The sequence below is a fragment of the Sceloporus occidentalis genome, unplaced genomic scaffold (genome assembly GCF_023333645.1).
Source record: "Sceloporus occidentalis isolate IW3139 unplaced genomic scaffold, rSceOcc1.0.p SCAF_108, whole genome shotgun sequence".
Classification (NCBI taxonomy): Eukaryota; Metazoa; Chordata; class Lepidosauria; order Squamata; family Phrynosomatidae; genus Sceloporus; species Sceloporus occidentalis.
The window spans coordinates 127,455-140,000 of record NW_028317088.1 but is presented as its reverse complement, the minus strand read 5'-3'; the positions used below and the strand labels follow the sequence as shown (position 1 = coordinate 140,000).

Here is a 12,546-nt window from a genome sequence, read left to right as displayed (position 1 = left end):
ATACTATATAACGAAGACACAATATATAGTGCCATACTGCATACTATATAACAGACACAATATATAGCGCCATACTGTATACTATATAGCGCAGACAATATATAGCGCCATACTGTATACTATATAACACACACACACAATATATAGCACCATACTGTATACTATATACTGCAGTGTGATATACAGCACAATACTGTATACTATATAGCGCAGAGAATATATAGCGCCATACTGTATACTATACAACGCAGACACAATATATAGCGCAATACTGTATACTATATAACGAAGATACAATATATAGTGCCATACTGTATACTATATAGCGCAGACAATATATAGCGCCATACTGTATTCTATATAACACACACACAATATATAGCACCATACTGTATACTATATACTGCAGTGTGATATACAGCACAATACTGTATACTATATAGCGCAGACAATATATAGCGCCATACTGTATACCATACAACGCAGACACAATATATAGCGCAATACTGTATACTATATACCGCAGGTGCGATATACAGCACTATACTGTATACTATATAACGAAGACACAATATATAGTGCCATACTGCATACTATATAACAGACACAATATATAGCGCCATACTGTATACTAGATAGCGCAGACACAATATATAGCGCCATCTCTAGATTGTAAGCTTGCGAGCAGGGCTCTCTCCACCAAATGTATCGGTTTGTCTTAGTCTGTCAATTCTTGTCTTGTCATATCCCTTGAATTTATGTATTGTATTAAGCGCTGCGTAAACTGTTGGCGCTATATAAATAAAGGATAATAATAATAATAATACTGTATACTATATAACGCAGACACAATATATAGCGCCATAGGATGTACATTAAAAGGCATGTGCAATATACAGCACCATATTGTATTTTACATAAGGCAGACACAATAGTGTCATGCTACAAACCATGTAATGCACACACAATATATAGTACCATACGATATACTATGAGGCACACACAATACATAGAACCATATTGTATAATACATAAAAGGCACACACAATCAATAGCCCCATATACATACATACCCATGTAGTACATACATACTACAGGGGGGCAGGCCCGGTATATAGCCTCTTACTATACGGTCTATTGGGGGGGGGGTGCAGGCCCGGTATATAGCCTCTTACTGTATGGTCTATGGGGGGGTGCAGACCTGGTATATAGCCTCTTACTGTATGGTCTATAGGGGGGGCTGGTATATAGCCTCTTACTGTATGGTCTATGGGGGGGGGGTGCAGACCCGGTATATAGCCTCCTACTGTATGGTCTATAGGGGGGGGGGGTGCAGACCCGTTATATAGCCTCTTACTGTATGGGCTATAGGGGGGGCTGGTATATAGCCTCTTACTGTATGGTCTATGGGGGGGTGCAGACCCGGTATATAGCCTCTTACTGTATGGTCTATGGGGGGGGGGTGCAGACCCGTTATATAGCCTCTTACTGTATGGGCTATAGGGGGGGCTGGTATATAGCCTGTTACTGTATGGTCCATGGGGGGGGGGTGCAGACCCGGTATATAGCCTCTTACTGTATGGTCTATGGGGGGGTGCAGACCCGGTATATAGCCTGTTACTGTATGGTCTATGGGGGGTGCAGACCCGGTATATAGCCTGTTACTGTATGGTCTATGGGGGGTGCAGACCCGGTATATAGCCTGTTACTGTATGGTCTATGGGGGGTGGTGCAGACCCGGTATATAGCCTCTTACTGAATGGTCTATGGGGGGGGCTGGTATATAGCCTCTTACTGTATGGTCTATGGGGGGGGGTGCAGACCCGGTATATAGCCTCTTACTGTATGGTCAATGGGTGGGGGGGGGTGCAGACCCGGTATATAGCCTCTTACTGTATGGTCTATAGGGGGGGCTGGTATATAGCCTCTTACTGGTGGAGGAGACTCGTACGGTAAGAGGTATATAGGGTCCATAGCCCCTCCCATCAGATGGGCTTCTTACTGTCACCAGGGCAGCGGCTGACGTAATAAGGCGGGTCCTGGATGACGCATGAGGAGACTCCGGGGTAGCTCCCGATGTGGCTCCGCCTGTTGAGAGCCGCCGGGACCGGGTTCCGCCCCTTATCGGTTGGAAGATACCCGCCCGTTATCCGTTACCGGCGGGCGGAGCTGACGGGTGCGGAGGCGCCGAGCCAATGCTGGGTGGGTGATCTACACCGCCACTTCCGGTCATGGGAGGGACCTCCGCCCAGGGGCAGTAAGAGACATTAACCCTGTACTGGAGCAAACCATGCTAATGATCCCCTCTGGCAAGTGAGCTTGAGCAGTCCCTCTGCCTCCCCAAATCCCTCTGCCTCATTTTTCTAGGGAGGGGTAAGGATGGGGATGGTGGCCCTCGGGTGCAGTGACCCCCCCCCCCCGCATATGGGCACACAGACACGCTTACACACCGTACACTTACACGCTATACCCCGACGCCCAGCGATATACACACACACCGTACACTTACACGCTATACCCTGACGCCCAGCGATACACACACCGTACACTTACACGCTATACCCTGACGCCCAGCGATACACACACCGTACACTTACACGCTATACCCCGACGCCCAGCGATACACACACACACCGTACACTTACACGCTATACCCTGACGCCCAGCGATACACACACCGTACACTTACACGCTATACCCCTACGCCCAGCGATATACACACACCGTACACTTACACGCTATACCCTGACGCCCAGCGATACACACACACACCGTACACTTACACGCTATACCCCGACGCCCAGCGATACACACACACCATACACTTACACGCTATACCCTGACGCCCAGCGATACACACACACCGTACACTTACACGCTATACCCCGACGCCCAGCGATATACACACACACCGTACACTTACACGCTATACCCTGACGCCCAGCGATACACACACACACCGTACACTTACACGCTATACCCCGACGCCCAGCGATACACACACACCATACACTTACACGCTATACCCTGACGCCCAGCGATACACACACACCGTACACTTACACGCTATACCCCGACGCCCAGCGATACACACACCGTACACTTACACGCTATACCCTGACGCCCAGCGATACACACACCGTACACTTACACGCTATACCCCGACGCCCAGCGATACACACACACACCGTACACTTACACGCTATACCCTGACGCCCAGCGATACACACACCGTACACTTACACGCTATACCCTGACGCCCAGCGATACACGCACACACCGTACACTTACACGCTATACCCCGACGCCCAGCGATACACACACCGTACACTTACACGCTATACCCTGACGCCCAGCGATACACACACACACCGTACACTTACACGCTATACCCCGACGCCCAGCGATACACACACACCATACACTTACACGCTATACCCTGACGCCCAGCGATACACACACACCGTACACTTACACGCTATACCCCGACGCCCAGCGATACACACACCGTACACTTACACGCTATACCCTGACGCCCAGCGATACACACACACACCGTACACTTACACACTATACCCTGACGCCCAGCGATACACACACACCATACACTTACACGCTATACCCTGACGCCCAGCGATACACACACACCGTACACTTACACGCTATACCCCGACGCCCAGCGATACACACACCGTACACTTACACGCTATACCCTGACGCCCAGCGATACACACACCGTACACTTACACGCTATACCCCGACGCCCAGCGATACACACACCGTACACTTACACGCTATACCCTGACGCCCAGCGATACACACACACCGTACACTTACACGCTATACCCCGACGCCCAGCGATACACACACCGTACACTTACACGCTATACCCTGACGCCCAGCGATACACACACACCGTACACTTACACACTATACCCTGACGCCCAGCGATACACACACACACCGTACACTTACACGCTATACCCCGACGCCCAGCGATACACACACCGTACACTTACACGCTATACCCTGACGCCCAGCGATACACACACACACCGTACACTTACACGCTATACCCCGACGCCCAGCGATATACACACACACCATACACTCACACGCTATACCCTGACGCCCAGCGATACACACACACCGTACACTTACACACTATACCCCGACGCCCAGCGATACACACACACCGTACACTTACACGCTATACCTTGACGCCCAGCGATACACACACACACCGTACACTTACACGCTATACCCCGACGCCCAGCGATACACACACCGTACACTTACACGCTATACCCCGACGCCCAGCGATACACACACACACCGTACACTTACACGCTATACCCCGACGCCCAGCGATACACACACACACCGTACACTTACACGCTATACCCTGACGCCCAGCGATACACACACACCGTACACTTACACGCTATACCCTGACGCCCAGCGATACACACACACACCGTACACTTACACGCTATACCCTGACGCCCAGCGATACACACACCGTACACTTACACGCTATACCCTGACGCCCAGCGATACACACACCGTACACTTACACGCTATACCCTGACGCCCAGCGATACACACACACCGTACACTTACACACTATACCCCTACGCCCAGCGATACACACACCGTACACTTACACGCTATACCCTGACGCCCAGCGATACACACACACCGTACACTTACACGCTATACCCCGACGCCCAGCGATATACACACACACCGTACACTTACACGCTATACCCCGACGCCCAGCGATACACACACACACCGTACACTTACACGCTATACCCTGATGCCCAGCGATACACACACACCGTACACTTACACGCTATACCCTGACGCCCAGCGATACACACACCGTACACTTACACGCTATACCCCGACGCCCAGCGATACACACACACACCGTACACTTACACGCTATACCCCGACGCCCAGCGATAGACACACACCGTACACTTACACGCTATACCCCGACGCCCAGCGATACACACACACCGTACACTTACACACTATACCCCGACGCCCAGCGATACACACACACACCGTACACTTACACGCTATACCCTGACGCCCAGCGATACACACACACCATACACTTACACGCTATACCCCGACGCCCAGCGATACACACACACCGTACACTTACACACTATACCCCGACGCCCAGCGATACACACACACACCGTACACTTACACGCTATACCCTGACGCCCAGCGATACACACACACCGTACACTTACACGCTATACCCTGACGCCCAGCGATACACACACACACCGTACACTTACACGCTATACCCTGACGCCCAGCGATACACACACCGTACACTTACACGCTATACCCTGACGCCCAGCGATACACACACACCGTACACTTACACACTATACCCCTACGCCCAGCGATACACACACCGTACACTTACACGCTATACCCTGACGCCCAGCGATACACACACACCGTACACTTACACGCTATACCCCGACGCCCAGCGATATACACACACACCGTACACTTACACGCTATACCCCGACGCCCAGCGATACACACACACACCGTACACTTACACGCTATACCCTGATGCCCAGCGATACACACACACCGTACACTTACACGCTATACCCTGACGCCCAGCGATACACACACCGTACACTTACACGCTATACCCCGACGCCCAGCGATACACACACACACCGTACACTTACACGCTATACCCCGACGCCCAGCGATAGACACACACCGTACACTTACACGCTATACCCCGACGCCCAGCGATACACACACACCGTACACTTACACACTATACCCCGACGCCCAGCGATACACACACACACCGTACACTTACACGCTATACCCTGACGCCCAGCGATACACACACACCATACACTTACACGCTATACCCCGACGCCCAGCGATACACACACACCGTACACTTACACACTATACCCCGACGCCCAGCGATACACACACCGTACACTTACACGCTATACCCTGACGCCCAGCGATACACACACCGTACACTTACACGCTATACCCCGACGCCCAGCGATACACACACCGTACACTTACACGCTATACCCCTACGCCCAGCGATATACACACACACCGTACACTTACATGCTATACCCCGACGCCCAGCGATACACACACACCGTACACTTACACGCTATACCCCTACGCCCAGCGATATACACACACACCGTACACTTACACGCTATACCCTGACGCCCAGCGATACACGCACACCGTACACTTACACGCTATACCCCGACGCCCAGCGATACACACACCGTACACTTACACGCTATACCCCGACGCCCAGCGATACACACACCGTACACTTACACGCTATACCCCGACGCCCAGCGATATACACACACACCGTACACTTACATGCTATACCCCGACGCCCAGCGATACACACACACCGTACACTTACACGCTATACCCCGACGCCCAGCGATATACACACACACCGTACACTTACACGCTATACCCCGACGCCCAGTGATACACACACACCGTACACTTACACGCTATACCCCTACGCCCAGCGATATACACACACACCGTACACTTACACGCTATACCCTGACGCCCAGCGATACACACACACCATACACTTACACGCTATACCCCGACGCCCAGCGATACACACACACCGTACACTTACACGCTATACCCCTACGCCCAGCGATATACACACACACCGTACACTTACACGCTATACCCCGACGCCCAGTGATACACACACACCGTACACTTACACGCTATACCCCTACGCCCAGCGATATACACACACCGTACACTTACACGCTATACCCCGACGCCCAGCGATACACACACACACACCGTACACTTACACGCTATACCCCGACGCCCAGCGATACACACACACCGTACACTTACACACTATACCCCGACGCCCAGCGATACACACACACACCGTACACTTACACGCTATACCCTGACGCCCAGCGATACACACACACCGTACACTTACACGCTATACCCCGACGCCCAGTGATACACACACACCGTACACTTACACACTATACCCCGACGCCCAGCGATACACACACCGTACACTTACACGCTATACCCTGACGCCCAGCGATACACACACACACCGTACACTTACACGCTATACCCCGACGCCCAGCGATACACACACACACACACGGTACACTTACACACTATACCCCGACGCCCAGCGATACACACACACACCGTACACTTACACGCTATACCCTGACGCCCAGCGATACACACACCGTACACTTACACGCTATACCCTGACGCCCAGCGATACACGCACACCGTACACTTACACGCTATACCCCTACGCCCAGCGATATACACACACACCGTACACTTACACGCTATACCCCGACGCCCAGTGATACACACACCGTACACTTACACGCTATACCCCGACGCCCAGCGATACACACACACACCGTACACTTACACGCTATACCCTGACGCCCAGCGATACACACACACACTGTACACTTACACGCTATACCCCGACGCCCAGTGATACACACACCGTACACTTACACGCTATACCCCGACGCCCAGCGATACACACACACACCGTACACTTACACGCTATACCCCGACGCCCAGCGATACACACACCGTACACTTACACGCTATACCCCGACGCCCAGTGATACACACACACCGTACACTTACACGCTATACCCCTACGCCCAGCGATATACACACACACCGTACACTTACACGCTATACCCCGACGCCCAGCGATACACACACACACCGTACACTTACACGCTATACCCCGACGCCCAGCGATATACACACCGTACACTTACACGCTATACCCCGACGCCCAGCGATACACACACACACCGTACACTTACACGCTATACCCCGACGCCCAGCGATACACACACCGTACACTTACACGCTATACCCCGACGCCCAGTGATACACACACACCGTACACTTACACGCTATACCCCTACGCCCAGCGATATACACACACACCGTACACTTACACGCTATACCCCGACGCCCAGCGATACACACACACACCGTACACTTACACGCTATACCCCGACGCCCAGCGATACACACACACCGTACACTTACACACTATACCCCGACGCCCAGCGATACACACACACCGTACACTTACACGCTATACCCTGACGCCCAGCGATATACACACACACCGTACACTTACACGCTATACCCCGACGCCCAGCGATACACACACCGTACACTTACACGCTATACCCTGACGCCCAGCGATACACACACACCGTACACTTACACGCTATACCCCGACGCCCAGCGATATACACACCGTACACTTACACGCTATACCCCGACGCCCAGCGATATACACACACACGCGCTCTTACACCCTATACCACCTGCATTACAGTCTCAATACATACCTGCCCGGTGTCCCTGTTTACTTTAGTCAGCCCCTCTTTTCTAGGGGTTTGGGGGTATGACAGCCGTGTATAGACCAGCAGTACTTCCATTATTGGTTTGTAACGGGATAGATGGCGGCATGTTGGTCGGCACGGCTCCGGTAACGCGCGGCTGCTTCTCCTCCACAGGCGGCCACCATGACCTCCGACCGATCCTTGCAAGAGTTCAGCGCGTACTTTGAGCAGATTGTGACGGATCTGACCGCCGAGCGGCAGCATCCCGAGGTGGGAGATGCGGTTTCCCGATTGAAAGAGGTGAGCGGCCGGGACGTTATGGTGTGGCTCTGGTGCGGGGTCTCGTTCCGGGGGTAAACGTGCTGTGTGTCGGCAGGTTCTGGAATATAACGCCCCTGGTGGGAAATGCAATCGGGGAATGGCTGTGCTGGCCTCCTACAGAGAGCTGGTCGGACCTGAGCTGCAGAAGGACGGCAACCTGCAGAGGGCGCTGGCTGTGGGCTGGTGCGTGGAGCTTGTAAGTACCCGGGCTGGGGGGCAGGAGAAAGCGACGGGCTCCGGGGATGTGGGCGGCTATCACGGGGGCCCTGACTTTCTGAGAAAAAACTCATTTCTGCCCTGACTGACGGTCCTTGTCTCCTCAATGCAGCTCCAAGCCTTCTTCTTGGTGGCCGATGATATAATGGACAACTCGGTGACCCGCCGAGGGCAGCCCTGCTGGTACAAGAAGGTGAGTTCACACACCGGCCATTAACGGGGGTCTGTGCTGGTGTGACGGGAGAGCCGTTATCCGAGGTCTGTGCTGGTGTGACGGGAGAGCCGTTATCCGGGGGTCTGTGCTGGTGTGACGGGAGAGCCGTTATCCGGGGTCTGTGCTGGTGTGACGGGAGAGCCGTTATCCGGGGGTCTGTGCTGGTGTGACGGGAGAGCCGTTATCCGGGGGTCTGTGCTGGTGTGACGGGAGAGCCGTTATCCGGGGGTCTGTGCTGGTGTGACGGGAGAGCCGTTATCCGGGGTCTGTGCTGGTGTGACGGGAGAGCCGTTATCCCGGGGTCTGTGCTGGTGTGACGGGAGAGCCGTTATCCGGGGTCTGTGCTGGTGTGACGGGAGAGCCGTTATCTGGGGGTCCGTGCTGGTGTGACGGGAGAGCCGTTATCCGGGGTCTGTGCTGGTGTGACGGGAGAGCCGTTATCCGGGGGTCCGTGCTGGTGTGACGGGAGAGCCGTTATCCGGGGGTCCGTGCTGGTGTGACGGGAGAGCCGTTATCCGGGGGTCTGTGCTGGTGTGACGGGAGAGCCGTTATCCGGGGGTCTGTGCTGGTGTGACGGGAGAGCCGTTATCCGGGGGTCTGTGCTGGTGTGACGGGAGAGCCGTTATCCGGGGGTCCGTGCTGGTGTGACGGGAGAGCCGTTATCCGGGGGTCCGTGCTGGTGTGACGGGAGAGCCGTTATCCGGGGGTCCGTGCTGGTGTGACGGGAGAGCCGTTATCCGGGGGTCCGTGCTGGTGTGACGGGAGAGCCGTTAACGGGGGTCTGTGCTGGTGTGACGGGAGAGCCGTTATCCGGGGGTCTGTGCTGGTGTGACGGGAGAGCCGTTATCCGGGGGTCTGTGCTGGTGTGACGGGAGAGCCGTTATCCGGGGGTCTGTGCTGGTGTGACGGGAGAGCCGTTATCCGGGGTCTGTGCTGGTGTGACGGGAGAGCCGTTATCCCGGGGTCTGTGCTGGTGTGACGGGAGAGCCGTTATCCGGGGGTCTGTGCTGGTGTGACGGGAGAGCCGTTATCCGGGGGTCTGTGCTGGTGTGACGGGAGAGCCGTTATCCGGGGTCTGTGCTGGTGTGACGGGAGAGCCGTTATCCCGGGGTCTGTGCTGGTGTGACGGGAGAGCCGTTATCCCGGGGTCTGTGCTGGTGTGACGGGAGAGCCGTTATCCGGGGTCTGTGCTGGTGTGACGGGAGAGCCGTTATCTGGGGGTCCGTGCTGGTGTGACGGGAGTGCCGTTATCTGGGGGTCCGTGCTGGTGTGACGGGAGAGCCGTTATCTGGGGGTCCGTGCTGGTGTGACGGGAGAGCCGTTATCCGGGGTCTGTGCTGGTGTGACGGGAGAGCCGTTATCCGGGGTCTGTGCTGGTGTGACGGGAGAGCCGTTATCCGGGGGTCCGTGCTGGTGTGACGGGAGAGCCGTTATCCGGGGGTCCGTGCTGGTGTGACGGGAGAGCCGTTATCCGGGGGTCTGTGCTGGTGTGACGGGAGAGCCGTTATCCGGGGGTCTGTGCTGGTGTGACGGGAGAGCCGTTATCCGGGGGTCTGTGCTGGTGTGACGGGAGAGCCGTTATCCGGGGGTCTGTGCTGGTGTGACGGGAGAGCCGTTATCCGGGGGTCTGTGCTGGTGTGACGGGAGAGCCGTTATCCGGGGTCTGTGCTGGTGTGACGGGAGAGCCGTTATCCGGGGGTCTGTGCTGGTGTGACGGGAGAGCCGTTATCCGGGGGTCTGTGCTGGTGTGACGGGAGAGCCGTTAACGGGGGTCTGTGCTGGTGTGACGGGAGAGCCGTTAACGGGGGTCTGTGCTGGTGTGACGGGAGAGCCGTTATCCGGGGGTCTGTGCTGGTGTGACGGGAGAGCCGTTATCCGGGGGTCTGTGCTGGTGTGACGGGAGAGCCGTTATCCGGGGTCTGTGCTGGTGTGACGGGAGAGCCGTTAACGGGGGTCTGTGTTCATGTGACAGGAGGGCATCGCGCTGGATGCCGTTAACGACTCCTTTCTGCTCGAGGCGTGCATTTATCGCCTGCTGAAGACATATTGCCGCGGGCAGCCCTACTACCTCAGTCTCCTGGAGCTCTTTTTGGAGGTGAGTGCAGCGCGGTGGGGAGCGAGTCACATTCATGCCACGGGGGGCATCTCGCGTTTCGAGCGGGAGGACTGTCTGGATCCGAAGCTGACTCCTAATTCTCCACCCGCAGGTCTCCTACCAGACGGAGCTGGGCCAGGCTCTGGATTTAATCACGGCTCAACCAGGGAAAGTGGATTTAAACAGATATACGGAGACGAGGTGAGGTCCCGGAGAAGCTTCCAGCACGGCGGGGAGAGGGCACTGTGTAATGTCCTAAGCGCGAGGCCTGGGGTCCTGCTGTCCAAAATGGCGGCGGGGGGGAACATGGCTGGGGTGCTTTGACTGCATGTGACTTCGGCATCGTCTTCTCCCGCAGGTACAAATCCATTGTGAAATTTAAGACGGCGTTTTATTCTTTCTATCTGCCCGTAGCTGCCGCCATGTACATGGTGAGTTGGAAGACGCGTCGCAGGCGTAAAGCCAGTTTACTGTACTGTAAAGTAAATCTCTTTATAAGTGCGTATTCTATACGGAAGCACCTGGCGTCTCTGGGTCAGCCTCACCTCCTTTTTGTCGCTCTTCTGTCGTAGGCTGGAATAGACGGGGAGGAGGAGCACAACAGCGCGAAAACCATCCTGCTGGAAATGGGGGAGTTCTTCCAGATTCAGGTAGGTGTGATGGGCGATGCCCGGCTGCGAGAGATGAGACTGATGAGACGTCATGTTTATGGGGAGAGGGGGAGCCGTGTGGCGACTGTCATGTTCTTCCTTGATCTTTTCCATGGCAGGACGATTATCTGGACTGTTTTGGAGACCCCAGCGTGACGGGGAAGATCGGGACCGACATCCAAGACAACAAGTGTGGTTGGCTGGTGGTAGAGGCGTTACGAAGAGTGACCCCCGAGCAGAGGAAAATCCTAGAGGTACAGAACCATACCTGGGTGCAGCTTTGGGGTGAAAGGAAGAAGCGCTGCACAATGGGGCCTGGCCTAAAAGCTTGTCTGGTTAAACACCGTTCGGTCCTAGCGGTCCAGCCTGTTAACTCTTGTAATGTACTCCTAGGAGAACTACGGGCAGCACGACACGGAGAAGGTGCAGAAAGTGAAGCAGCTCTACGAGGACCTGGATCTGCCTTCAGTCTACAGACGGTACGAAGAAGACAGTTACCAGCACCTGCAGCTCCTCATCTCCCAGCATGCAAACGGCCTCTCCAAAGAAATCTTTAACGGCTTGGCACGCAAGATCTACAAACGGCAGAAGTGA

The 12,546-nt window shown here is 54.9% G+C and overlaps 1 protein-coding gene across 1 annotated transcript; it reads left to right on the top strand.

The window, feature by feature from the left end:
* The first annotated feature begins 9,138 nt into the window (after positions 1 to 9,138).
* On the top strand, positions 9,139 to 12,546 carry FDPS (farnesyl diphosphate synthase). The gene is made up of 7 exons (XM_089497833.1): positions 9,139 to 9,186; positions 11,180 to 11,302; positions 11,415 to 11,503; positions 11,661 to 11,733; positions 11,875 to 11,952; positions 12,072 to 12,206; positions 12,346 to 12,546. Exons 1-7 carry the CDS (start codon positions 9,139 to 9,141, stop codon positions 12,544 to 12,546), a joined length of 747 nt encoding a protein of 248 aa, XP_089353959.1.

What these genes read in the sequence shown, in the direction of transcription:
- FDPS (XM_089497833.1), top strand. Translation starts at nt 9,139, where the DNA reads ATGGACAACTCGGTGACCCGCCGAGGGCAGCCCTGCTGGTACAAGAAG. An exon ending in AGCCCTGCTGGTACAAGAAG is followed by an intron (nt 9,187 to 11,179) that starts GTGAGTTCACAC and finishes TTCATGTGACAG; the next exon opens with GAGGGCATCGCGCTGGATGC. An exon ending in TAGCTGCCGCCATGTACATG is followed by an intron (nt 11,734 to 11,874) that starts GTGAGTTGGAAG and finishes CTTCTGTCGTAG; the next exon opens with GCTGGAATAGACGGGGAGGA.